Source organism: Psittacula echo, assembly GCF_963264785.1.
Source record: "Psittacula echo genome assembly, chromosome: Z".
Classification (NCBI taxonomy): Eukaryota; Metazoa; Chordata; class Aves; order Psittaciformes; family Psittacidae; genus Psittacula; species Psittacula echo.
Window position 1 is genome coordinate 100365692 of NC_137742.1, and position 27136 is coordinate 100392827.

The following is a 27136-nucleotide window of genomic DNA, read 5'->3' on the forward strand; positions in this document are numbered from 1 at the left end:
AGAAGTAGCATCAAGTACAAATTCAGCTGCATTATAAGTGGTTTTCAAAGTGTCCTACTAGAAAATTACAATCCTTTTTAACAGATTATATTATTTTGCAATATATTTTATATAACTGAGAAAATAATTTTGGCCACTACAAGTATTTTAAAAAAGCAGGAAGCTAGAGTAGGTTGGCTTGGCATACGGATCATACTTTTTCCTTTTTCTTCCTGTACAGTTCCCATCTTTAGTAGTGGTCCCACCATTTTCTGTTAATTGGAGAATATTAAATACTGGTTTCTACTGTTACCTGTGTGTCTTACAGATGTAACTCAGAGTAGGTGAACTAAAATTTCATCTGAACCATTACATCAGCTGCAGTCATGAATGAAGCGTTCTCTGATGTGTAGTAGGCTGCAGGTTTCAGTCCCAGTGTACTCTGAGGTGAGCATTTGCACAGCTGTGTTCAGGCCTGGTGGTAGCAAAATAGGGAAGGCATTTCCAGAGGGGAGTATGTCTTAAGTGTCTAGAAACTTAGTTTAGGCTGTTATTTCAGACATTTCATTATTCAGAACAGATCTGGCTCATGGGCAAAAGTCAGATACTGTGACAGAGTGGTCCTCATGAAACTTGCAGAAATGGCAGGCAGTGTAAAAGGCCTTGATTGAAGACAGATTGAGATGAAAATGGCTCCTTAGAGACCAGGGAAGCCTCCTGCAGTTTTGAACTACTTTCTTGTTTGCTGTTGTTGAAAACACTTATTTCTTCCTCTAGCAGTGAAAGCATCACTGACCCGTTTGTGTTTAGTTCCTGAATTTCCTTCACTTCAAGAAATTGCATGCTAACCAGCTGATTGTTTTCTGTCAAAACAATAGAACTGGAAATTATTTGCTTTCTGGCTCAAGGATTTGTTAAGGAGGCCTCTGGAAGCAGCCCTTTTGAAGCTTGGACCTGAAACAAAAGGGAAAAATGTTGATTTAACTTTCAGGTGTTCTGTCATTGTATTTTTACATTGTTGTCAGCAATTCCCTTTTGGCTTGTTTTGTTTTGGCACCTTGAATACAAGAAGCACTTCTAGCTGATTGAGCACTGAAGTTTATTTCCTTTCTTTGAACAGGAATGACTTTATTCTTGAGAGAATTCGCACATAAACAATAAGCTGCTGTTTCCTGTGCTAGAGGAATACAGTGTATTTAAGGGCGCAACTTAAGCTTAGGATGGCTTAAGTGCTGTGTTGTCGTTTCTTTATGTTTGAGGCATTTCGTTAGTAGCTTTTGTGGTCTGGTGTTACAGCAATAATCTGCAAGTGTGGTCCTTAGAATATTATCTTGTATCAGGTTGTACCAACTGATTTGACAGTTTGGGAAACCTCAGCAAATACCTTATCTGGCATTAAACACTGGGAAAATGTGGAAATAAAGTTTATAGCTTTCCCTGCAGCTTTAAACATTCTGTTTCTGTAATGCTAAGGGATTTATTACCTGTCTGCAGTGGCTGAAACTTACAATTATTATAAGAAATATGTTTGCCTTTACTGTTAATTGGCAATGCAGTTAGTTGTTCAGTTTTATAACTGAAGCAGCACTATTTTCAGTTGTCTGAATGGGAGAGACTATCTTCTTTCCTTCTGGGCGATGGAAAATGTTACTTGCTTCACATATGCATGTGTGTTTGAATTTTCTATTTAGCAAAAAATGGGACTGAAACAAGTATATGTGGATGTATTTATCTTGGGGTGTTTGTGAAGGATGCTTCTTTTGTAGAGCTTGCATTTTATATCTAAACAGGATTAGAAAATACATCAGGGGAAGGGAATGAAGAGAGGAAGAAAATGGTATGTGTTAGAGGGTGTATCTGTGTGTGTATGCTGCACTTGTGTAACTGTGGCACTGTAATTGAATGTCATCTGGAACAAGTTACCACAACAAAAACCCTGTGTTTCCTGGAAATTAATAACCAGGACAGAGCTTTATTCCAGATAATCATTGGCTGAAGTTTTCAGATATCCGGGTGTTGAAAGGGGTAAAAGATGCATACAGATCACCATAGACCTATTTTTCAACAGATCTGTGCAGCTTCTGATGTGGGTGCTGATGTGTTCATAGCTTAGTAGGTGGCACAACTCCCTCTGGAGCAGAGGTATCGTCGCTTGGAAAGTCCCATTTGCTGCCAGGAAACCAGTGGCCCTGTTCCCACCTCCAGTGCCACAACTCTCATACTCTGCACCTCAAGCTGATAACGCCACTTCACCTAATGATACCCTTCTTAAAGAACTGTAACATACTTTCTGTACAAATTAGTGTTCTACAAGATTTCCAGATTTCCCTAAGCAATTCCCAGGCAAATTTGTGTTAGGAGACAAAGCAGACTGCTTGGAGTTTCACTATCACTCAGCTCCTGCATTGTTCTCCAGAGGTCGTGGTGTGAGTATTGGGTGAAGAGATGAAGACATGTCATCCTTCTATTTTTTGAAGGAATAAACACATAATTCTTTAGGTACATAGAATACAAATCATGTGTTTTACTGAAATTGTGCCTCTAAAGGTGATAATTCTTTAGCTCTGGTGTTGAGATACCTGAAGATGAACATAATTAGCAAATCAATGCCAGAAAACTAAAAACTATGTTTATGCATGTTTATTGGTAAAAAATAAGAATTAATCTAAAAAGACATTGAATTCCTCCCTCTCCTTAAAAATGGAAACCATTTGCTACTGGGGGGCTTTACCCTGGTGTTATCTTTGCCTATTCCAAATTTTTATCGAAGCATCAAAGAGGGGAAGGGTAAGTTGCAGTGAATCTGTGTCCTGAATGCTGAATGGAATTGCAGTTACATATGTGTCTATGATAAGGCTGCTATTTTGCTTTGGGTTGTTTGGGTTTTTTTGTTCAACACAAAAGTAAAAGAAAACTTGACCAGAAATTCCCTCATTTAGTATGAGATGAAACAAGAATAAGTGAATATTAGAAGGCACAGAATACATATTAAACAGAAACAAGAAACGACCACATTAATAGGATTAAAAAATGAGTCTACTTACAATGAGTAAGAAAAAAAGTAATAGTAGATAACTCTCAGTCCCACCACTGTCTTGTTTTCCAGGTCATTTTCCATTTCTTTTGGGTGCCAAATTAGCAAGGGATGTATGCAAATGTTTGTGAGGCTCAATAGGATTTAGCACTGTTTAAATTAGAATATTATTAAATTCCCTGCAGAGTAGGCATGGATTTAAGGATGTTCCTAAAGTCAGGCATTGGTTCAATACTCAGCAGCATCAAATGCCGAATTATTGTGCTAGGCTACCATAGTCATTCAGAGAGAATCTAAATGAAGAGACTGTGCTCCATCCCCAGAATAAGTTATTTATAGTTCTAATGAATCTATCAGGAAGAAGCTAAACCTACATGAAAGTAATCAGCATTCATTAGCTTGTAATTCTATTAATAGTGTCTACAAAGCCTACAAGTATCCATGTTGCTCACAAGGAAAATTATTTTTTTTTCCTCACAGTCTAACAAGTTCTTTAAAAAGCATGAAATTACAACATAGAACTGTTAGGTCTGTCTAGACACAGCTCCTGCAGCATGCCTCACTGTTAAGGAAGGTAGTCCAGAAAGCAGTGGAATCTCCTGCTTTTTGTATTCATTTCCTGCCTTGACCTCAGCATACCTGGTCCTCACATCATAGAATCATGAAATGGTTTGGGTTGGAAGGAACCTTAAGATCATCCAGTTCCAAACCCCCAGCCATGGGCAGGGATGCTCACACTAGACCATGTTGCCCACAGCCCTGTCCAACCTGGCCTTGAACACTGCCAGGGGTTACCAGTGAAAGCCCTGGATGTCATCATGTTTTGTATATTTTGTTTTATATATATTGGTTTCTATGTGGTATCTGCATACAGGCATGACAGCTGTTCTAAAAGCCATAGGATTAGAAGCAGTTGCAATGCTTTGATGCAAGAGCAGTGCCAGTGTAATTGCTCAGGACTGAGAGCTTTATATGGCATGAGATAAACGACAATTCATGGATTCCTATTTTTTTGTCCTCTGGCCTCCTGATTACAGGAAGTAATCTCAGCCGAAGTGCCAGTGAGCGTCTTCTAAGAGATAATGGCTTTTATAGTCTTCCAAGAAGGGTTTGCAGTATCCTCAGCAGTGGCATCTTTCACAGGTGGAAGTACTTGTGAAGACCTAAAACCAAAGAGCTGTCTGGACTAAGCACATTAATCTGTTTATGCCTTACAGCTTCAGGATTTTTCTCATCTTCCAGGTTTCATATATATGTTCTTTTTATTGGCAGGTTCTTCGTTTCACCTTGGAATGTTTGAATAGTGTAACTTGTTAAGTATTTCCATTTTAATGCCATATGTTGTAGGGCAACAGACTTACTAGAAGGGGTTAAAATCTCTTCTGAAACTGTATCAGCTGTGGCATCTACACTTAACAGGTCTTTTTGTTTTGGTTAATTTGTAGTTTCAGCTTCTTGTTGTCATGATTGCACATGTCTAACCAAAATGGCAACTGTGGGAAGTTCATTTGCCTTGCATTTCTCTGCAGCCGGAAGCAGGCAGGCAGGTCAGTTCTACCCCAGCCTTGCACCTGGTAATAGGGAAATGTGTTAAATCTAAGACAAGCTAAAGCAGTGTAAGAAGCAGTAGTCTTTGCTGATGCATCTGAACACTCATGCTCTTTGTGTTTTCTTCTAAGTAAAAACTAACAAATAACTAATTCCTCACCAGTCTTATTTGGTAACCTTGCATAGCCTCCTGAACTGAAAGAAGGAACTGAGGTGGTTCGTGGTCCCTCAGTTTTACCCTAGAAGAGAACAGTTTCATCAACCCTCTGATGCGGGCATTTGTGACGGGTGAGCACTGCTCCCTCCCTCAGTATCCCAGAGGGTGGTTGTCTTCAATCTTTCCTTCACCATGGATGTAAAAGTTATTATGTAGAAAGCCCCCGAGTGTCTATTCAGAAGTGATTTAAAGCCCGGGGGCGCCGCTCCGTTCTCCGCCTGAGGCGCCGGGGGGCGCCCTCTCGCGCCCAGCCGTTACCCCGGCAACGCGGCGGGCTGTGCGGAAATGGCGGGTCCGGCCTGAGGCCTCCTGTGACGGGGAGTGCCCTCATGGCGTGGTGGATGTGCCTGGCCAGTGGGGCGCCAAGGGGCAGCTCCTCAGCGCCCTCCCGAGCTTGCATTCATTATCCTGGGGACCCTGTGGTTTGCATGGAAGTGACAGAGCTTCGTTTCCAGCCGCTGTCCTGAGGTGGAGAGTGGAGAAGGACTCTGAAGGTTAATGACAGGCGTTTGGGAACCACCAGCCCGAGAATGGCAAGTGAGAGAAATGGCAGAATCGGGAGGCTTTGGGCAAAAAAAAAAAAAACCACGGGAATAGTGCTGGAAAGAGCAGAAGGAAGGAGAGAGCCTGTACAGAGGTTGAAAATGTGACTAGGAAGAGAGTAATGCATATGAGAAAAATGGATGTGAAATGACCTAATGTGGGGGAAAGGGGAAGAAAAACTGTGAGGAAGCTGAAGAAAAAAAAAAACAAATAAAATATGAGGAGATAAAATTATCTTACAATATAAGGAATCATGGAATCATAGAATAGTTAGGTTTGGAAAGACCTTAAGATTATCTAGTTCCAAGCCCCTAATCTAAGTAATCAGTGTATCACTGCCTGACCAGTAGATCTTTAAATTAAAAAAAAAAAAAAAAAATCAAATCAGGCATACAATGAGCATATTTTCATATCTAAAATCCTTAACTAGCACTACTGAGGTCATCTGCAGTTGCTAGGAAGACCTGTGGGTATTTTGCAACGTGGCGTGAAGAGTGAGTCACAAGCGCTTTTAAGAGAAGATGGGATCTGGGGAGATCCTGAAGTGCATTTACTCAAATATTTGCACGAAAATCTGTTAAAAGTTCTAGGACTGAAAGAGTCCTGTCCTGCTGGCTGTTGCTTAATCCTTGTTAAAAACATTCCTTCCTGTTAAAGACAGCAGAACTATTTACATGAGAAAAATACTTTAAATTCTCTTCATAATTTTCTCCACATAATGAGATACATCTGTTTGGTTGTTCTTTTTAGTTTTCCACTGTAGTCTTAATTAGGGCTTTTTTTAGCTTATGGTCTCTCCAGAAGTCTTAAGCCAATCACTTAGCGTCAACAGACATGGTTAATGCTTAACTAATAAAATTGTGTGAGCTTCTTCATACAGTAAGGCAGATTCACAAGGTCATGAACTGAGGTAAACTCTTACAGTTCTGTTTTCTTGTTAATACTGCATCTTCACTTGGATCTCTATATTTAAAACAAACCAAAAAACCCACAAGCCAAAATGCAACCACAAAGCACCTTCCCAAATGTCACATCTCTATGCAGCAGAACCTGCAGCCTTTTGGAAATTATTCACTTGTCTTTAATATCAAATGTCCTTGATTCAAGCCTGTGAATCGTGCAGCTTTCATCTTGCTAAAGACTGTGGATCCTGGTTAGGTGAAGACAATATTTGGTAGAGAAGATTGATACCATTGTTCTGTAACAGAATACTTAATTATTTCTTTTTTCGTATATGCGTTAGGCGTATTACCTAGTTCTAAAGTGGCACTTCTCTGAGATTTGACCAAGATATTTTCCTGGGGAAATAAATGAAGTCTGAGTTAGTTGTTAATGTGAAATAGTGTGGGAAGGTGTTTTAAAGTGTAAGCATGCAGAACGAGTGTCTCACGCAAAGCTTACAAACTGTCAATGTAAATACAATTGTCAGATTCATGTAATCATATAGGATTATTAAACTCTCAGGTGAAACTCTGGTGTAACACCTACGTAGTTCATCAGCTTTGGAAGAGCTGTGCAGATACAAATGAGAGTAGGAGCTGACCTTTCCAATTCGCGCACTGAGTCACAACTGCATCTCGAGAGCTGACATAATTGTAATGCACTTCGCCTTTACATCCATTTTATCTTCCTACAGTACTCATTGCTAAAAATAAACCTGTTCTGGAAAGTTAAAGTGGACATGTGACAGTGCCCACTTTGGATAAGCCCCAGCACTCAGACAAGCCTCCCTATTAATGGTTCCATTGTCATTCTGCTTAATGTTCCCCAGCAGTAGCATCTGCTTTCTCCTAGAGTACCTGGAGTAAAGACAATTGATAAATGCAGCAGAAGAAAGCTCCCAGTTCATTGCCTGCATTGGTTTTGCCTTTGTGAATCTTTTAAACCTTAAGAAAAGAGGGAACCATACATCTCTGTTCAACTAGCTGGAAATTCTCAGGTATCAGATGGACTTCAAATGCAGTTTGGCACAGCAGAAATGTCAGGGTCATTCAGTGCTACATATGGAGAACAAGAGGCTGTCTCTAAAATTCTTGATGTCAGCGGGAAGATTCAGACAGGTCAACAAAATGTTGTTAGGACAATATTATTAAGACAAACTTTTATCCTATGACTGTGCTATTTGAATCTGCAAAGGGAGAGGAATATGAAGAAATGAAAACAATGCCTGAGTGCCAGTTCTGATGTCTGTTGACACTAGTTGTGATGTAAGACCTCCTGCTTTTCTTACCCTGTAACACAGCAACACTGTATAGCTCTAGAATTTACATCACCACTGCTCTATTCCTCCTGGAACCTTCAGAATTATCCTGTCATAAAAATATTATTTCCCAGTGAAAAGACAATAGGTATTTCTTTAAAGGTGCTAGCTACATCAGTATTAACAATTTCTTTGTCAGCTTGGATATTTACAGTATTCTTTAGAAAAGAACCTTGGATAATTATCTTAGCAGAGCACTATAAATGAACAGATGGATTAAATTTTTAAACTTACATGTCCTAAATTTTGTGAACTAAATTAAGCTGGGGGGGAAGGAGGGGAGGCTGTGGATGATGCATATTGCTGCATATATTAAGCCATGGTTTCTGTATGTGTGGTAGTCCTTCCTTGCTTCCAAGGGTTTAAACATTTGCTGTGTACAAATATTTACAGTAGGCAAAACCAAAAGAACTTCCTTTTACAAATGGTGTCAGATGCTTCCCATTTTGAACTTCTAGCACAGCTTCCACATCACATAAGGATGCACAATGCTGCAGGCTATTTGAGAGAATGTCTGTGTGTATGTTTGTTAAATTTCAGTGCTAGAAACTTTCATTTACTGTATCTATCTTAAATTCATCAGAGGCAGAAGATCAGCCTAGTAATAAGGACACCCTCATTAGTGGCACGTGTGGGGAAGAGTTCCCACAGCTTTACCCTTGGCAAGTAAGCAAGAGAGTAAAAAGAAAGCAGCAGCATACCTCGCATTTGTAGATTCAGTGAGACAAGCTGAGAATGTTCAATCAAGAGAAAAAAAAAAAAGAAATGCTTTTGCTATGGATTCTGGTGGAGTTTACATGGGCACAGTACTCCACAGAGGCAAGGCTGAGGTGCCCCTGTGTGTGCCAGAACTTGAGGTGTCGGGGAAATTGCTGGTGAAATTTTGAGTTCCTCCATGATTAGCTGGTGAATTGATGTTTTGATTTAAGTACCATTTCGTTCTGATCTTTTGAAAGCTTGTAAGGGGCTTTCTTCCACTCCACAAGGATCGCCTGTGGAATTATGTACAGTGGGCATGCATTTCTATCAAGTCTCTTTCTATCCTTTTCTATACTATCCACATGCCCATACAGTATTTTCATCCTCTTGCAAAGCCAAAGAACCATCAGGTTTTACCTGAAGATGACAAGAGCTGAACTTAATTAAAATTTCTGTCCTCTCATCAAGTCAATCGGTTTATATGGGTGTTCATCTGCATCTCATTTTGCCTCGACCTGGCTGGTCCAAAGCTTAGTGTGTTGGTTTGTTTAGTTTTACTTCTCACAGGATTTCCTCATTTTTTTTTATTCCACTTTTTGGATAACTAAGTTTGGGGAATCTGCATTTTTAACTCAGTTATGAGGTACATCACCTACAATCACTAGTGAAGAAAGGAGCTGCTTTTTCTTTTTTGTTCCATTAAATATTACCCAGATTTTGGGAGAAAAGAGAAGGTCTGGAAAAGACGAAAAGCAGGAGTATTACACAAGTTTATCATAAGGAGAAGTTGGGCAACTGAAATTACCAGAAGAGAAGTCGACCTCTGCTAAGGCACCCCAATTGTGTAAAGTATAACTGTAAAAGAAGTTAAACTACTCCAAATTCATGTTCCTTGTCTGCACATATTCAAAACTGACTGAATGTGTTTAAAGGTTTAGGCTGATTTAGCTTGTTAGTTCAGTTAGTTTCACAACAGTTTAAAAATGCAAAGACTTTGCATTTTCTTACCATTTCTTGGTTTTAAGGTGAAATTAGCATCAGCAAAACCAAGTGTTAATTCCTTAGAAAATTTTCATTATGACAGGTGGAAATTACTAAAAAATAGCTCAAAATTATGTAGCATTAAAGCCTGTTCGAACAATTCTCCGGGTCTGTTCTTTTTCTCCCCCAGACCCATATGAGTAGACAAAACTCATCCAGGAGCTCATGTTATTTTCCTGAAATACTCATTTCTGAGAGGGAAGCATAAGAAAGAGGACTAACAAATCTTTCCTGTAGTGTGCATTAAAAGACAAGTGATACAATTTTAAGATCCTGGGCTAACAAATTCAGATGCAATTCTTTATGTCATTCCTACCTCATTTTTCAAAACCTGTGATCATCCCATGAATGTGAGACAATGACACGACAAATCACTGGGAAGCGTAATGGTGTCGTCAAGTTTACCACTGCGGGGCATCATTTTTCATTCCCTGCTTAGGAACCATTTGTCATTAAAAAGATTTGGAACCCAGCAGCAATAACCTAGGAATTATTTTCTACTTCTTAATAAGGGAATTGAAGCTGATAGCTCTAATATGAGCCAGTAGGGAGATTTTCCTTGTGTTCTTGTGACTTTCCTTCTTTAACTCCTGGTTCCTGTCAGGACCTATAGGGTTTACTTGTTCCATTCTTAATCTCATCAGCTTCATTTCCTCTGCCTAGACTTTCAAAGGAACACCAAGTGCTGCAGATAAAATGATGAAGGTGTAAAAGCTCCTGCCCAGAAGCTAAATCAGAATCAGACGTCAACACAGGTCAGGCTCAGTCTCTGGCAGGATGGTAGGATCATTGTTTTTAATGCAATTTACTAATTAAAAATGAGTACCAGATTACGGGAAGTCTGGAATGAAGCGGCTTACTAAAATAGTGTTTAGCTCCTTGAACTGGCTGCATCAGTGTCTGCTTTTCATTAAGCTTTAATTCACTTGAATATCGCTTGGCAACTATCAAATACTCTTTTGAAAAGAGCAGAGGCGGTTCTGGTGCGGAACCACCCTCCGTGTTTAGGCTGCAGCCACTTCGACTGCAGATAGCAGGGCTGCGGCAGGCATATTTTATTCAGCAGATGTACTGTAAACGCATTACAGCAGATTAGCTGGATTTCTTCCTTTAAATGTACACTGCGAGGTCCAGCTTACGAGCCAGCTCTTTCTTACCGGCCCATGTAACCTTCCAGAGCCCGGCTCAGCGTCCTCCTTCAGCGGCTATTTCTGTAACGGATCGGACGAGCGACAGCGCCGTGATGAATTTTAATGCTTCCACGGGGGAATCCCTCCCGCCTCCTCTTTCTGTATGAGTTCCTCGAGGAAAGACCCAGAACACAGCGAGAAGGAGGAGGAGGGGGACGGTGTAGCCGCGGTCCTGGGGAAAGCGGGCAGTGAGAGCCGCCGGGAGAGAGGGGCCTGCCGCCGACGGAGTGCAATTAGGGAAGGTGGCGAGGACGATCCTGAGGCGAGCAGAGGGGCGGCTGGGGAGAGCGGCGCGATGGGGGAGGAAGAAGGATGACTCGGGGCGTATTTCGCTGCCTGACCCCTGCACGTCAGCAGCGGCAGCCGCCGGAGCGCCGCGGTCCCCCCGCCGCCAGTGGACACATGCACCCGCCGGCAGTCCCCGGGGCCGGCAGCGACGGGGACAACGCCGAGGTCATCCCACTGACATCGGGTCTAGGCGAGAGGCAGAGCCCGCGGCCCGGGCTCTAGACCGCCTCGCCATCCGCAAGCAGCGGCCAGAGAGGAGGAGCCCTGGCCGGGCGGAGGGCCTCGGGTCCTGCGCCAGCCTCCGGCACAGCCGCCGCTCCCACCGGCTCCCCCATGGATAAGGCGGGCTCGCTGCACACCTCGGTGCCCACACCGCCTCCTCGGCTCTACCTGCCGCGCAACTTCAGCTGCAGCGCCTGCCTCTATGGCAGCCTGGCCGAGCAGTGCAGGGCTGGCTGCAGCCCCGACAGCGACGCTGTGCCCCCTCCCGTGGTGCGGGAAGCGGAGGGCGAGAAGCCGAAGCCACAGCCCCGCGGCAGGGAGCCCGCGTTGCCCGCAGTGCCGCCCAGCCCCACGCAGCGCCGCCGCGCCAAGTCATTGCCCACGCCCGGCGACCGCAGCCTGCGCCCGGCGCTGCAGCAGAGCCCATCCCGCCGCAAGACGGTGCGGTTCGCCGACTCCCTCGGCCTGGAGCTCACCTCTGTGCGCCACTTCTGCGAGGCCGACCTGCCGCAGGTGCCGCTGCCCGCCCCGCCGCCGCCGCGCACCGCAGACCTCTTCAAGACGAGGAAGCCACCGGCCCTGGGAGACTTGGAGCCGGTGCTGTTCGGACCGCCGCCGCCGCTGCTGGAACCGCTCTTCCCACCGCGGCCCGGCTCCAGCCCCGGCTTCACGGAGCGGGTGCGGCAGCACAAGGTGAGGTTGGAGTGGGTGCGGGCCGAGCCGGTGGGGCTGCGCGGGGCCGTGCGCGTCCTCAACCTCGCCTACGAGAAGGCCGTGACGGTGCGTTACACGCTCAACAGCTGGGCCAGCTGCGCAGAGGTGCCCGCTGCCTACCAGGCACCCGGCCCGGCGGACGGCATCACCGACCGCTTCACCTTCCTCCTGTCCCTGGGCGCTGCCGCCGCCGCCGCCGAGGCCTCGCTGGAGTTCGCCGTCCGCTACCGCGTCGCCGGCGCTGAGTATTGGGACAACAACGAGGGCAAGAACTATCGGCTGCGGGGCCGGCAGCGCGGCCCGCCCGCCACCGGTCCGCCGCAGGACCCTGACAGCTCCGCCTGGATCCACTTCATCTGAGGCGCGGAGGGAGCGCGCAGCCCCGGGGGGCCGGCTGGCCGGTCCTGCGGGGGGTTGAGGCACGGCGGGTTCCCCTCACGGGAGCGCTCGGCGCCTCTCCGGCCTGACCGGCTCTCTGCCCACCCGGGGTCCGCGGCCCAGGGCAGGCCTCGCTTCCAGCCGCTTCTCTGTAAGTCGCTGGGAGGTATCTTCCTGAATTCTGTTTACAGACGGATAATCTATATCCTCTATTCCGCCAGCAATGCCGAGGGGATGAATGCCCGAGGGGATGCCCTCCGGGCTGCTGCAGCGGCTCCAGGCGGGAGCCGGTTTCATCCATGGTCTCCCGGTGCGCCGCGGCTGTCTCCAGAGAGGGGAGGAAGGGCAGGGAGGGCCGCAGGGCACTGGCAGAATTCCCTGGTCAGGACCAGGATCCGCGGGTGCAGACACACGCTGCCGGTGAGCGCCGGTTGCAGGCCCCTCAGAAGGGTCAGGCTGTGTAACGCGCAGGGCAGTGTCGGAGGGCATCACCCAGCCGCTTTCCTTCCCTAATCCTACTTAAGCAAAGCCCGGCTTCGGCGAGCGGCTGGATCCATGTTCAAAGCCTCCCTGACCCATCCGTGTGGGGTGGGCCTGATAGGGAAGGGTTAAGGGTCAGATTGCAGTTTTGAACCCAAAGACACAAAAGTATGGATGCCCCCAGGTCTAGCTGTGTTACATCATGCTGTAGAAGTGATTGATGGGATTAATTATATTTTTACTTTTTTCTCATTTTGAACCCTGTTTCATGCTTTTAAACTTATTTAGAAAAGCAAAATAATGTCACACACTAACTGAAATGCAACACACTGAGGGATTTTAAAAAGCAAGTGTTCTGTTTTAAAATTCACATGGTACGTTGTCATAAAGGTTTGTCAGGATCTGTTTGTTTCAGTAAGATCGATTCCATGAAGATGCTTGAGCCCAAGTCAGTGGGAAGGGTGTGGAATTGCACCAAAGGAACTAGAGGTTGCAAGAGCTGAAGTCATAGTTCCAATCTACAACCCAAGAAAGACTTTCCATTCTATTCCTGTTAACAGTTTAGTTGAATTTCTTGTGCCACGGCATCAGTGCAGTAGCCTACTTTCTGAAAAACAAATGCTTCAAATGTTTCATAATAATTTTAGTAAGTGGCAGATTTCACAAAACAGCCTAAATTTAGTCATTCAAATGAAAGAAAGCCATTGCTTGCCATATAAAAAATATGTCAATAAAAATTACAGAGCATGCTGACTTCTGCCTTCAAAGATATATTTTAAATTAGCATTTTATTAGCAGTAAACAGTATTTTCCCTTTTAAACTTGCTTTTTCAGGAATTTAGCTGAATGCAGGTTGTGCTGCTGCCAAATCTGAGTGCATGTTTTTGCAGGAGAGGGACCTCTACAAATACGACATCTGAGAGTGGTAAAACCAATGTCAGTGTGATCTTCTGATTATGAAGGGCTGTCAGATCAGGCCTTTAAAGTCTTGGATCTTTTGTAGATTGTTTAGAAATTAAATGTGGTTTTTAACTGCATTTTTGTGTTCTGCAAAAGGGTTATGTGTCCCAGACATCTTGAGTAATGTCACGTTCTCATAGAACCTTTTGACTTCAGTGGGAATTGAGAAGCACTTTTGTCTTCTGAGGATCTGGTTTAGTCAGAATAATTACCCTAATAAATTCTGGGGGGAAAAATGGTCTGGAAACTTGATGGGAAAAGAGTGTTTCATTTGATGTTTCTAAGTTCTGATTTAATAGAAATAATAGCAAAACTACTTTCTGTGGTATTCTTAACTTGGTTTTAAATCCCCAGTCAGTTTTCTAATCCCAGATTTTTTAATAGAAAGAGAATGTAAACCAAATGTACAGTAAACATCTACTGAGTATTTAATAGTTTAGAATATTAAGGCCCCACTCTCCTAATAAAGTAATCCTATATATTGCTAGTACACATTTATAAAGCTAAAATTGCAGAACTAGGGTTTCAAAATGTTCATGATTAAAGCATATTAAGTGGTGTATTTGATGAAGAAAGCCAAGTGTCTTTTAGTTAAACCTATTTTTTTGCAAGAGCCTTAATACTGGAGAGAAAGAAAAGGACTTGTCTCCATTTGAAAGCACTTTGAAATCTGATGGAAATAGAGCAGAGCATCTTTTTATTTAGTGTTGTAGCTTTCCAAAACATGTTTTGCTTGACCTTTTTACCCCAAAATTGAACCAACAACTGTTATGCAAATTGATGAAAACACTTGGAGAAATAAAGAGTTTCTATGCATTTTAGATTAAGATTTAACAAGATATGTTTTTTCTGTTTTAATGGCTCTAGAAATACAAATGGTGCTAAAACCATTTTTAACAGTAACTCAAATTCTAGAACTTCAAAATTATCTTCCAGTGGATGGCAGTTGTCATTGTCAGTTTGATTTGTGCAGTGTCTGCAGGTCTGTAACGATTTAAAAATCTCCTTGTAGCAACTGTGGCTTAAACTCTTTGAATCTGGAATACCTACGTGGATGTACATGCATCAAGTACACTAGCAAGTTGTTGAGTTACCCTGCTTTTTATCATGGCTTAGGTGAAATTAATCTTGGTCTCTGTTGAAATGTTCTAGGCAGAACTGAGCTGTGGCTTTGTAATTCTGTTCAGGGATTGTTGCTATAAAATTTATTCCCCCTTTGTCATACACGGGTCTGAATATTAACCATTTTGAGGATGCAGAGTACCAGAGCAGCATTTTGCAAAGCAGAGTCTCAAGCAATTAAGCCTGTCCTCGTCACTAGATTTTGTGAGTAACGATATGGGTTTGAACACGATCACAGATTATGGATATGTGCAAGTCCAGTAAAAGGCATGGCCTCCTGGAAGCATTTGTAAACACCTGCTTTTTAAAGTCTGGAAAGTTAAGGTGGTGCCTGGTCAGCTTTGACTAGAGAATGTTACTGATGAAGTCTGTGGAAGAAGTTTGTGGTGTTTTAATAGAAATTTATCAGATATGTGTCAAAGCTGCACTACTTTGATTACATGTTTTTCACTTCTATCATATTAATCTATTTCCATGTGAGATTTATTCAGATTTCCAAAAACTTATTCAATGTTCAGTTGCAATGACCATGGTTGTTTTTTCCACTGGCAGAATGCATGTACAGATTCCAGTCCTTTAGATTTCAACCTGATGTTATCGATGTGTGGCTTGCTAGAAGCATTGTGATCAGTGGAGATGAAATAAGAATTCAAAAGAATAATTATATAATATTTACGTAAATGATGACTCTGAGGAGAAAAACCTGGAGAGGGTAGTTTTCAAGTTGGCGGGACAGCAATCATTTTAATAGAAGCTGGAGCAAACCAACTTTTTAATATCACATTTCTAAAGAATATAGTTCCACAAAATGAACTGTCACAGGCAAAGCAAAATATGTGAAAATTTTCAAGCCAACCTTTTTCTGGAGAATATGTAAGCTCTTTGTACTTTTATATGCATGAATAGAGCCTGTGCCACCTTCCTTTCCAAGTGATACTAGAATGGTTTAGGCAAGGAAATAATCCTTAGGTCGTGTACTTCACTTTTAAGTGAGTTATTCATTGCTTATGTCTCTGCGGATGTAAAAATGTGTCTGTCATTAACTGTGCAAAGTTGTAGCTTTATGAGATGTGCCACGGTGTTTTATGTGCACTATAAAGATACTTTATACGATGGGTCAAATTGTACTGTATGTCTGATATACATTGATGTTTGCTGCTTCACATCAAAACTGGTAGATATTTTGCATGGGATTCTATGCCTTTCATGGCAATATTTTTGAATTTTACCTATATTGTTAGAAATCCTAAAAGGAATCAGAACAATTAAGTGACTGTAAATGGAATTTCAGCTAGCTAAGCATATTATTATTTATTAGCATAAAATCAGTAATTGAAACTGTTGCACTCATTTTCAATAAATGCACATACTTTCAGGTAAAATATATTTTTCTCATTTTACCATTAGCAGATAACATTTTGCTGCGGATGTGTGTGCCTCAGTAAACAAGAAAATCAGTGCACACTTCTTGTTGTTTCTGCATATGTGAAGGGAAAATGTATCACTTGAATGAACAAATGTCTGTTCGTGCGTACACATGATCTCTTTACAGAGACATGAAATGCTTTTCCATAGCGTCAACAGGCAAACATCCTCTAATCCTATATTTTAATGTAACCTACAGAAATACTTAGAACCTGCTTTTAGCATAATATCAAATATATATTGAAATTTTTACGTGCCTTTCAACATTTCCTAGGAAGAAATCTCATGGGTTCCCTAGTTCTCTCACCAAAAGTCCAATGATGTTTTTGTCATTAAATGAAATTTGTACTAAAAATATAATAATCAATTCTAATTCATGATACATTTGCAGCTGTGCCAGAAATCCTGTATCTGTAATAGCCATAAGGATTTGATAATATTTTCCTATCTTACAGTGAAAGACATTACAGTCAGAAATCTGTCTTCCTGGTACACCTCAACAGTTATGTAGTTAAGTAAAAAACCCCAAAACTGTGACTATAGTTATATAACAAAATATATTTATTGTATATATTAACCTCTTACACAGATATTATGGATATATATTCTATCTGGAATCAGAAGTTCTAGTTTTTTATGAACTCTATTTGTGGAGACATGGACTGTTCAGCTTTTACTTCTATTTATCTGATGCTGCATAATGTGTACCATAAAAACTTTTGGATGGATTTAACCTGTCTGCACGGTTTATAACATGAGATATAAGTGCTCACTGTAAGGAATATCTGAAGAAAATGGCTTTTACCTTCCAGTTATACTGCATGGTGTTTTTGGCAAATCTTCATAAACTGATTCTCTTTCCTGTATGCACTTCACGTGTACCTATTCTGAATACATGAAAGGATTACTTACTGAAATGAAAATATTTTTGAGCACTGAAATTAAGATTTTTTCAAACAAGTAGTTAAAGGTAGGGAGTAAACATAGACGTTTGTGCTGTAAAATACAGAACCCTAGCCTTATGCAGAACTGATCAGTGTTTTTCTAAAATGGAAGATGGTGACATATCTAAAATGAAACATGTTCAGGGAATCATACCTGTGTCAATAGGAAGGCTTTCTCAGGTTCAGCTTATATGAGAGAATTGCCCTAAAATAGTTAAGTGGTCAGAGTACTTCCTAAATCAGTGTATGGACTTGAATGTATGTCTTCCATGATCAAAATGAATACTGAGCTGTAAAACCACGTGCTACTGGTTTAGCCAATTTATAAATACATCTTTAAAATCATTCTACAGAGAGGATTTTTGACCCTGGATTTCATACATATTGTGTATGAATACCCACCTCATTCAACTATGCTGGGTTTTGTCTGAGCTTTCTGCTATTGAGAAAGGTCTGATTTTATTTTTGTGTGACATAGGAAGATCATTTTACATTATGTTTTCAAGGGGATAAGACAGGAAGACCATTTTCCTTTCAACTTTAGTTTTTTAATATTAAACAACAGCATGCAGAATAAAAATGTGCTTGAAATAATATACACTAGCAATTCCAAAGAATATAGCTAAGAAAAATGGCAAATGTGAGATGTGCTTTAATAAAACGTACGTGCTTTGATTTAGTAAGGCAGGGAGAAACTCCTAGTCTTCAGTGCAAGTGTATTAATGCCGGGGATTTCTTTCTATGCAATATTATGGTGCACCTGTTTTTTTAGAAATGAACTTGATTGATATAGTTGATGTATTGGTGTGTTGTCTGTAAAATATTCTGTTTAAAGTGTCATTAAGGAAACTGTATGTCTCAAATAGTGTTATATTGTTAGGGTCCTTCTTGTCCAATCTGACTTCACTAGATCATAATCATAGTCCTTTGAATGACAGTAAGAAGATAATATTTCATAAAATTGGGTAATGAAGTCTCACACGTTATACTTCACTCTTTATCACTTTTAGGACAAAAAGTTGTGTTACTGTTGTGAGTTATAATTTTTTTGTATTTGTGTCTTTAAAATAAGCCAAGCTGTATTATACTTTTAAACTCAAAAAGCTAAGATTTGTTTTTAAAGCTGATGAAAAATATTAAAACTAAAGTCAGTTGGGGTTACTCCAAGTCCAGTTTCTAAGCTCTGGAATAACAAACATACATGTACATCTTGCAACTGGCTTCATGGAGGTGCACCCTGATGTGAACTTCATGCATTTTAAGGTTGATACAAAATGATCTCTACCTGGGTGCAAAACCTGCCTACATCTGGACATGAATCCATGTTGTAATGGGGAAAAATGACTGCTGTGACAGAAAATTACTGTTCTTGGAACGATTTAAGAAACCCATCTGCTCCCTTACAGTGTTACACAAACTATTTCTCTGTAATGGAGATGCTGTCTGTTGAAGACAGTTTTTATTCCTGTTTCTTTGATTTACCTTGACTTTGTTTAAAAATGAAAGTTGTTTCTAACTGTGTATTTAACTGGTAAATTACTTTGGTTGTAGTTTCTTCTGCAATGTTTGTATTTTCACCAAGTAATGTTTGTTTCTAATGTTTGTAAAAGTAATATCACCAAAAATTCAACATCAGTGTTTTATAATAATGCCTTGTAATTTACCTAGCCTTACAGTATTTCAGATGATTTTCCACCAAAACCACATCTAGTCACTGGTTGTCACAATTATGAAAATATATATTTATAAGCCTGTAGATTCGAGCTGTCATTAAAGAGTAATGATAAAAATTGTGAGCATGTGGTGAATATAAACCTTTTTTTTAACTGACAAATCATTAGACCCTTTTTTTGAGGATCTGAAACAATTGTGTTCTCTTCATCCATAATGCATGTGTGAATACATGTAATGTATCCATATTTCTGTGGACAAATATCCAATATTTGGGCCTAATTTTCCAGCCAACTGATTTCAGGAAGTCTCCATTGAGAGTGTTCTCTGTGGAAGGTGCAGTATGATGAGTTAGGGTGGTAATCTGGTCTTTGAATGATAACCATCTTTCAAGAAGATAGAATGAGATTATCGGTGAGTATAGATGTATGGAGCTGTCTTTATAGTCATGTATCCTTAACACCTTTTCAGGCATGGTTTAGCAGTCTGTAGTTCAGGAAGGGGTGACTGTACTTCAGATGGTTGTGATTATACTCCTTCCCAGCTTTGTGTCCTGATGGTCACTAGTAACAGCTGAAACGTTTTCAAGTGCAATTTAACATCTAGCTGCCGAAAGCCTGTGCTAGGTGCTAGAATGTAAAAGAACACCAGAGAAGGGAGGGATAGGTGTGAGGGAAGACGTGGGATGGGTGAAAATGACTGTGATTTGTATATTTTAAAAAATAACAGTTTTTCATAGAATCATGAAATTGTTTGGGTTGGAAAGGACCTTAAGATCATCCAGTTCCAACCCCCCTGCCACGGGCAGAGACACCTCACACTAAACCATGCCACCCAAGGCCTCATCCAACCTGGCCTTGAACACCGCCAAGGATGGAGCATTCACAGCCTCCCTGGGCAACCCATTCCAGTGCCTCACCACCCTCACAGTAAAGAATTTCTTCCTTAGATCCAATCTAAACTTCCCCTGTTTCAGTTTGAACCCGTTACCCCTTGTCCTGTCACTACAGTCCCTGATGAAGAGTCCCTCCCCAGCATCCTTGTAGGCCCCCTTCAGATACTGGAAGGCTGCTCTGAGGTCTCCACGCAGCCTTCTCTTCTCCAGGCTGAACAGCCACAACTTTCTCAGCCTATCTTCATACAGGAGGTGCTCCAGTCCCCTGATCATCCTCGTGGCCTCCTCTGGACTTGTTCCAACAGTTCCATGTCCTTTTTATGTTGAGGACACCAGAACTGCACACAATGCTCCAAGTGAGGTCTCACGAGAGCAGAGTAGAGGGGCAGGATCACCTCCTTCGACCTGCTGGTCACGCTCCTCTTGATGCAGCCCAGGATACGGTTGCTTTCTGGGCTGCGAGCGCACACTGAAGCTGGCTCATGTTCATTTTCTCATCGACCAACACCCCCAAGTCCTTCTCTGCAGGGCTGCTCTGAATCTCTTCTCTGCCCAACCTGTAGCTGTGCCTGGGGTTGCTCCAACCCAGGTGTAGGACCTTGCACTTGGCATGGTTAAACTTCGTCAGGTTGGCATCAGCCCACCTCACAAGCGTGTCGAGGTCCCTCTGGATGGCATCCCTTCCCTCCGGCGTATCAACAGAACCACACAGCTTGGTGTCATCGGCAAACTTGCTGAGGGCGCACTCAATCCCACTGTCCATGTCACCGACAAAGATGTTGAACAAGACCGGTCCCAACACTGATCTCTGAGGGACACCGCTCGTTACTGGTCTCCAGCCGGACATTGAGCCATTGACCACAACTCTTTGTGTGCGGCCATCCAGCCAGTTCTTTATCCACCGAGTGCTCCACCCATCAAATTGATGTCTCTCCAGTTTAGAGACAAGGATGTCGTGTGGGACAGTGTTGAACGCTTTGCACAAGTCCAGGTAGATGACATCAGCTGCTCTGCCCCTGTCCATCAGTTTCGTAGCCCCATCATAGAAGGCCACCAAATTGGTCAGGCAGGATTTCCCCTTAGTGAAGCCATGCTGGCTGTCACCAACCACCTCCTTGTTTTCCATGTGCCTTAGCATGCCTTCCAGGAGAATCTGCTCCAAGATTTTGCCAGGCACAGAAGTGAGACTGACTGGTCTGTAATTCCCCGGGTCGTCCATTTTCCCCTTCTTGAAAATGGGGGTTATATTTCCCTTTTTCCAGTCATTGGGAACTTCACCTGACTGCCATGATTTTTCAAATATGATGGCCAGTGGCTTAGCAACTTCATTCACCAGCTCCTTCAGGACGCGTGGATGGATTTCATCAGGTCCCATGGGCTTGTGCACGTTCAGGTTCTTAAGATGGTCTCGAACCAGTTTCTCTGCTACAGTGGGCCTAAGGTCTTCATTCTCACAGTCCCTGCATCTGCCTTCCAAGACTTGGGCGGTGTGGTCAGAGCATTTGCCAGTGAAGACCGAGGCAAAGAAGTCATTGAGAACCTCAGCCTTCTCCAGCCTTCAGTCATTTTCAGTGCTGAAAGACTAGGAGAAAGGTTTCTAAGCCCCATGTATATGCAGCAGTTTCTTCAGTGAGCTTGTCTTCCTCCAGTGGTGAGGCAGAATAGAAGCTATCTAGGTATTGACTATATGAACTGTAAATACTCTTCCAAATATTCTTTCTCTGCTAATTGCTGAGTTTAAAGTATTTGCTTCTTGCATTGTTATAATGTGCTAGTTTTCATAGTCTTTCACTGTAGACAGCATCTTACCTTACAATGGCCAGAACAGTTTCCAGCTTTTCTTGAACAACACTTTTAAAGCCTTTTTTGAAATACAGATAAAAGCCATATAGCCATAAGGAGAAGGAATGTTCCATGTTTGTTCTTATGTAATTAGTACAACTTTTTTTTCTATACTTTTTCAGAACATCTGCCTAGCTTTCTCATTATTATTATTAATAGTAATAATATTTCATGTTTTTCTTTAGAGGGACAAAGTAATCATAATGTAGCCTCAGATTTAATTTTCTTCCCTCAGAGGGAATATTTCCTGATTTAACATCTAATCTTTTTATTCAAGTAAAAATTAACTCTTAACTCACATAAATTACAGAATCCAGAGTTTTTTTCTGAAGGTGCCATTATATAAATATTATCCTGCATAATTAGTATAATACAATGTAATTTCACTTTTCTTTTTGGTGAGGCACATGCTTTGAATTTAGAACTGTTGTTATGCTTGAGTGATCCTGAAATAAAGAGGTTACAGTTCTGGGTGAAGATTATAATGGAGTCATGGTGCTCTAAAATCAAAAAAACAGGAAGAGTTTAAAATTGTTCTTTAATCTTGGATTCATTTTTCTTTACTTTTTTACTCACACACGGGGCAAAATATTGCTACAGTAATTCATCTGACTACTAATCAGAACTACAGTAGATGAAACAGCCTTACTAATAACAAGTGTTAAAATGTATGAAGTATTCATATAGTAGTGCTACTGACAATGATAATAATAGTCCCTGTTTCTTAATGTCCCACTCTGGGTGCTTTGTACCAACACCTTTTGTTCTGACTGATGAGCTGAATTGGCTGAGGGACTGGGCCATGACTGAATGCCATGGCCATCTCATGAATGGCCATCTCATCATGGGGAGTCCTGTGATGGGCAGAGGCAGCAGGAGTGAGGAGGGTCAGGTACAGAGAGAAGGAAGAGGGCAAAGAGGAGGCTGAGAGAGCAAGAGCCTGGTCTTTTCACAGCAGGGACTGTGAGATCGTAGAGTCAAAGAATGGTTTGGGTTGGGAAGGAACTTACGATCATCCAGTTCCAACTCCTTGCCACGAGCAGCTCAGGTTCTCGTGCAACCTCATTGCAAGAGCTAGAGCTGTTGTCATGGTCTTACAGCCATGGTCCCCAGCCGCCTTCTTTGGCCTGAGGATGACAGCCTCTTCTTCCTTGCATCTCTCCATGAATACAGGGGCCAGTTGAAAGGAGAAGTAGGGGGGTTCTGTGCTTCCTCTAAAGAGCAGCCCTTTGCAAAATTGTGTTAGATTCCCAATTAGAAATACTACTTTAGATCACATAGAAGCAGAGGCATGCATTAAAGGACCACAATGTCCTTCAGTTACTTGTTACACCTATGGAAGTTATGGGAAATAGACAAAAACATGCTTCAGTTGTAAATGAGGATGATACATTGTGGAAAGAAAAGAGCTGTGCAATGGTGGTGCTGCACAGCTTTATCACTGGCATTGCCTTGCCAGTTGTGGCACAAGTGGGGATTGTCAGAACAGACAGGAGTGGCCAAGAATACTTAAGCAGTGAAGAGGATAGAGGCACGATGGCTGGAAACCAGAAGTGCTCTTGAATCCTGTGAAGTGCAGACTCATCCTATCCTGTGGATTGATTTTAATGGTTACAGAAAGGTACAAGTACCTCCATTAAAATACATGTCTTCAGAAGAATACATTCAATAGCATAAATAATTTAACATTATAAACAAATGACAGATAAAACATCCTAATAGCAGAGGATGTAGGATGCTCGTACCGCATTAAAATCAATCAAGTGGCTCAATTATGCTTTGTCATGAAGAGAAGGATATCCATCTCGTGGGGCACACTCTAGCCGATCCAGATGCCGCAAGTTAAATTCTCCTGCCAAGGAGTGTTCCTCTAAGACTGTGTCTCAAGTAGTGTGGGGAAAGTGGAGAAAGTTACATTGAGGATACTCTCAAAGCCTGTCTGGGCCATCTGCTGCATACCATGCTGATAATTTATGCTGATGGACATTGCTCAGGAGTCTTCTAATATTGTTTTAAAGCCATGAGGTCATATTCCCTGGAAATGGCTTACCCGGAGGTGTTCAGTGTTCAATTAGTCCAGTCCCATTTCACCACACTGAAATACATTTGTCTGCAGAAATGGCACTGTGTCATGTAGATGGTTTTTGTAGTCTCCCTATGCTTGATGCAGCTTCATTAATGTTAAAGCAGTTTCCCCTTTGACTTTGGTGGAAAACAGGTTTTCCCCTAAGCTCCCAGACAGTCTCTGCTCTATTATTGAAAGGTTCTTATTGATTTAATGGCTGGCATCATGTTTGGAACTTAGTAACATTTTAGCCTGCTATGGACACCCCTTCCCACCCGGCCAGGTTTCAGACATGCTTCAAGAAGGAGTAAGAGCAGCCTAAGGGAGGAGAGAGATGCTAACGTGATAGGTACAATAAGATGAGGTTCGAGTTATTCCTTTGCTACATGTAGTGCTGTGAGGAGAGGGTTTTAAGCATTTTCAGTGAAGCAAGATGTGGTTAATATTGGTTCTGGTCTTGAAGCTGACGCACGGAGCTATCTGTCACTGAAGCTGAGCTGTCATTTATCGGCGACAGAGCAGTGAACCAGATACCGGCCCTTTCCTCCCCGATACCCGCTCTTCCCTCCCCGTTCCCATCTTCAACGTTGAGTGCCACCGTGTGGACAAATTGTGCAATAACGTCTTTTTAACACGGAATTAATAAATCCGCACGTCCCTGTTTTGACAGCCGGCAGCTTCCACTCACTGGTGAGCTCGTGTTGTTAAGTAATCATGCGCTGTTCTTAGCGCTTCGTTCTCTTCTCCAACATACACAGTGCAGGTGGTGCAACTTCCTCGCCTCTCTCTGGGTGATGTCTCCCAGCATCACAACAGAAAAGCCTCACATGTTCTGTTGAGGAGCTGAGGATTGATTTATCGGCACAGTTTTGTTTATTCACATGACTAGGCTGATGCAGAGAGAGATGTTACGTCCCTTATGTGTCTGTTTGGTGTATCAGAACACTGTGATGGGAGCCATTACTACAGTAAGATTGTGAATTCCCAGTCTATCAGTGTGAAGAAAAAGGAAAGAGGATCCTTATCCATAGTTCATCAACTGTCTGGAGACATCTGAAGGGGAGCAGTAGAAACTGAGATCTGCTGCACTTCTAAACCAATCACCAGAGCTACTGAGGTAATTGTCTTACTGCTAATTTCATAAGTGAAGTTGTCATTGCCCTTATTTTATGCTCATCAAAACATCACCAAGTGTTATTATTTATGTACTTCTGCTGCTGTAGTATTATACCATTGATTCTTTCCCCTCTGGTGAGAAGTAACAATTACATGATATGTATTTGTATACATGACAGGTCAAGATTCACAAGGAGAGGCAGCACTTCACTGACTGAAAACCAGACCAAATCTTGGGTATGCAATCTTTTCCAGGACCGATGTTGATAAAAGTCTTAGAAAACTAAATATAGATAAAATAGAAAATAGAATAAATATACAAAAAAAATAATTCTAAGATTAGTTTATATTATGCAGCTAGATATATTGAGAGATAAAGGGGTTGGTAATTGTGGTACAGAAAGGAAGTGTTGGCAAGAAGAAAGGTGATGATATAATCAACCCCTAGTGGATACAGAGACATAATTATTGGTTGTAGGAGAAGTAAGTAAAACATAATTTCCCATAAAACCAATCCCTCTACTGAGTCTGCAACATTTAGCTTTCAGTAGTTGTAAGTGTTAAGTTCTTAAGCTCAGGACGAAGACTTAAGAGGTCACAGATAAAAGGTTATTTTGTAAAACTCATCTCCTTTATTCATTTTCTGTAGGAGCACATACTGGTGAACAACGTTGATTTTCTTCCCTATGATTTATAGAAAAGCATTTCAAATTGTGCCACAGACCGAAGCTAATGCACATTCACTCCATCTTTTCACTCTGAGGAAAGGCATTCAGTGCGGATTCAACTGGCAAGTTTGCATTCATGCTCTTGCAGAGTCTGGCTCCATGCAGTGGACATTAGCCTATCTGAGGCTTCCTGCTGCTGCTGAGTGTGGTGAGGCTATGGGATTGTTTGACAGCTAGGAGCTCTGCTTGAGTAGCATACATCAAACAAGAACAGACACATGCTTTTGGCAGCATAACTCAGTTTGAGTGAATTGTAGAAAGAGAGACAAATACTTGCACCAATAGACATCATTCAGCCTAAATAACTGCAGAACACCTGAGCTCTTGGCATAAACCACACAAGAAAAGCACCTATTGTTCCCATTTTAAGAGGAAATGGGAAATTTAATAGATCACTTTAAGGTCATATAAGAACACTAAAAGCAGCAGGGATAGAGAGGCTCCTGGTCCTTCTCTTTAAGCAAATGAAGTCCATTCTCCAACTGTGCACCAGGAAGGAAAGGCTGAATTCTGTTTCAGGTGGTTTCTCTGGGAAGTTGTCATTTAGCCACATTAGTGTGTAGCTCAACCTGACCCTTAGATGTCACATCAACTTTGGGTGCGCATTTGTGGATTCATTAACTATTAAGTCTAATGGGATCAGCTGCTTCTGTTTAATGGTTTGCCAGGTGAAAGTTTCAGTTTCATTCCCGTGATGTCCTTACAGCAGTGTGCCTGCTGGATCTGACAAGACACATGGGTCCATTACATGTCAGACTATGACTGATCACGAGTCTCATAAACACTGCTAATACACAGAACAGGGCAAAGCCTGAGGAAGAGATCACATTTGCAAGTTTTTACTATTTCCCAGGTTCCTAGGGGAGTACAGAAATTATTATTCCACATTTAATTCATCAAAAGGAAATACAAACACTTCGAGGGAAAAAAATGTATTAAGATGTATTAGAATGCTCTGCTCTAATCTTTAAAGGCAGATCCACAAGTCTCATACCTTATATGGCAATGACTGAAGGGCCTATTTCTTTAGTAAAGTTGGAAACAGTAAGGTAGAAGAAACAGTATCAAACAGAAACATTTTCATGCATTCCTACCTCCATCTGCCTGCACTCAGCCTAATTAGAAACAAACTTTCCCTTTCCCTTCGGAAAGTGCACAGCAAGGTCAAAGACTCAAGCTTACACAGGGAGCCTGTAAAGAGGCCAGGATCAAGCTCCCAGCTCTCTCAGCCTGTTACAATAAATAGTGCATGATGCTGTGAATAATGGATAAGTACTGGCAGTTTTTAAAGCATTTACACCAGGTTTACTGGGGCCTTTTGCTTATCCAACACTGCCAAGCCAGGACTCCTCTGGCACAGCTAAACCTGCTCTCTCCTTTAAGGTACTTTGCAGTTTAACTCCTATGGATAAGACAGTTTTATCTTAAATATGCAGTAGAGCATCTCTTGGCAGGGCTTTTATCTGTGACTTTAGTAGGAAAAGTCAGCCCCTCAGATGTGAAAAAAACATCAATCACTTTGACATCCCCTCATATCATAATAAAGCCCTACATTTTTACATATTAGAAAGGTTTCTGTATAACCTGCAGTGTATTTCTGCTCTTTAAAAGAGCTGTGCTTTTGAATGGAACTTCCAAAGGAATGTGAATTTTGCCTTTGTTGTCTTATATGGATTAAACATTCCCCTCCTTCCTCTTAGATCAACTTACAGATACTTGGCTTTCATTCCCGTTTTGCGCTTTGCTTCTAATTATGACTTTAAAATTGTGGAACA

At 41.9% G+C, this 27136-nt stretch overlaps 1 protein-coding gene across 1 annotated transcript; it reads left to right on the forward strand.

Moving 5' to 3' along the window:
- Positions 1-11132: 11132 nt before the first annotated feature.
- PPP1R3E (protein phosphatase 1 regulatory subunit 3E) lies at positions 11133-12963 on the forward strand (the record flags this gene model as incomplete). Its single annotated transcript, XM_080637994.1, has 1 exon — positions 11133-12963. One exon carries the CDS (start codon positions 11133-11135, stop codon positions 12093-12095), a length of 963 nt encoding a protein of 320 aa, XP_080494120.1. The 3' UTR covers positions 12096-12963.
- Between the last annotated feature and the right edge of the window lie 14173 nt (positions 12964-27136).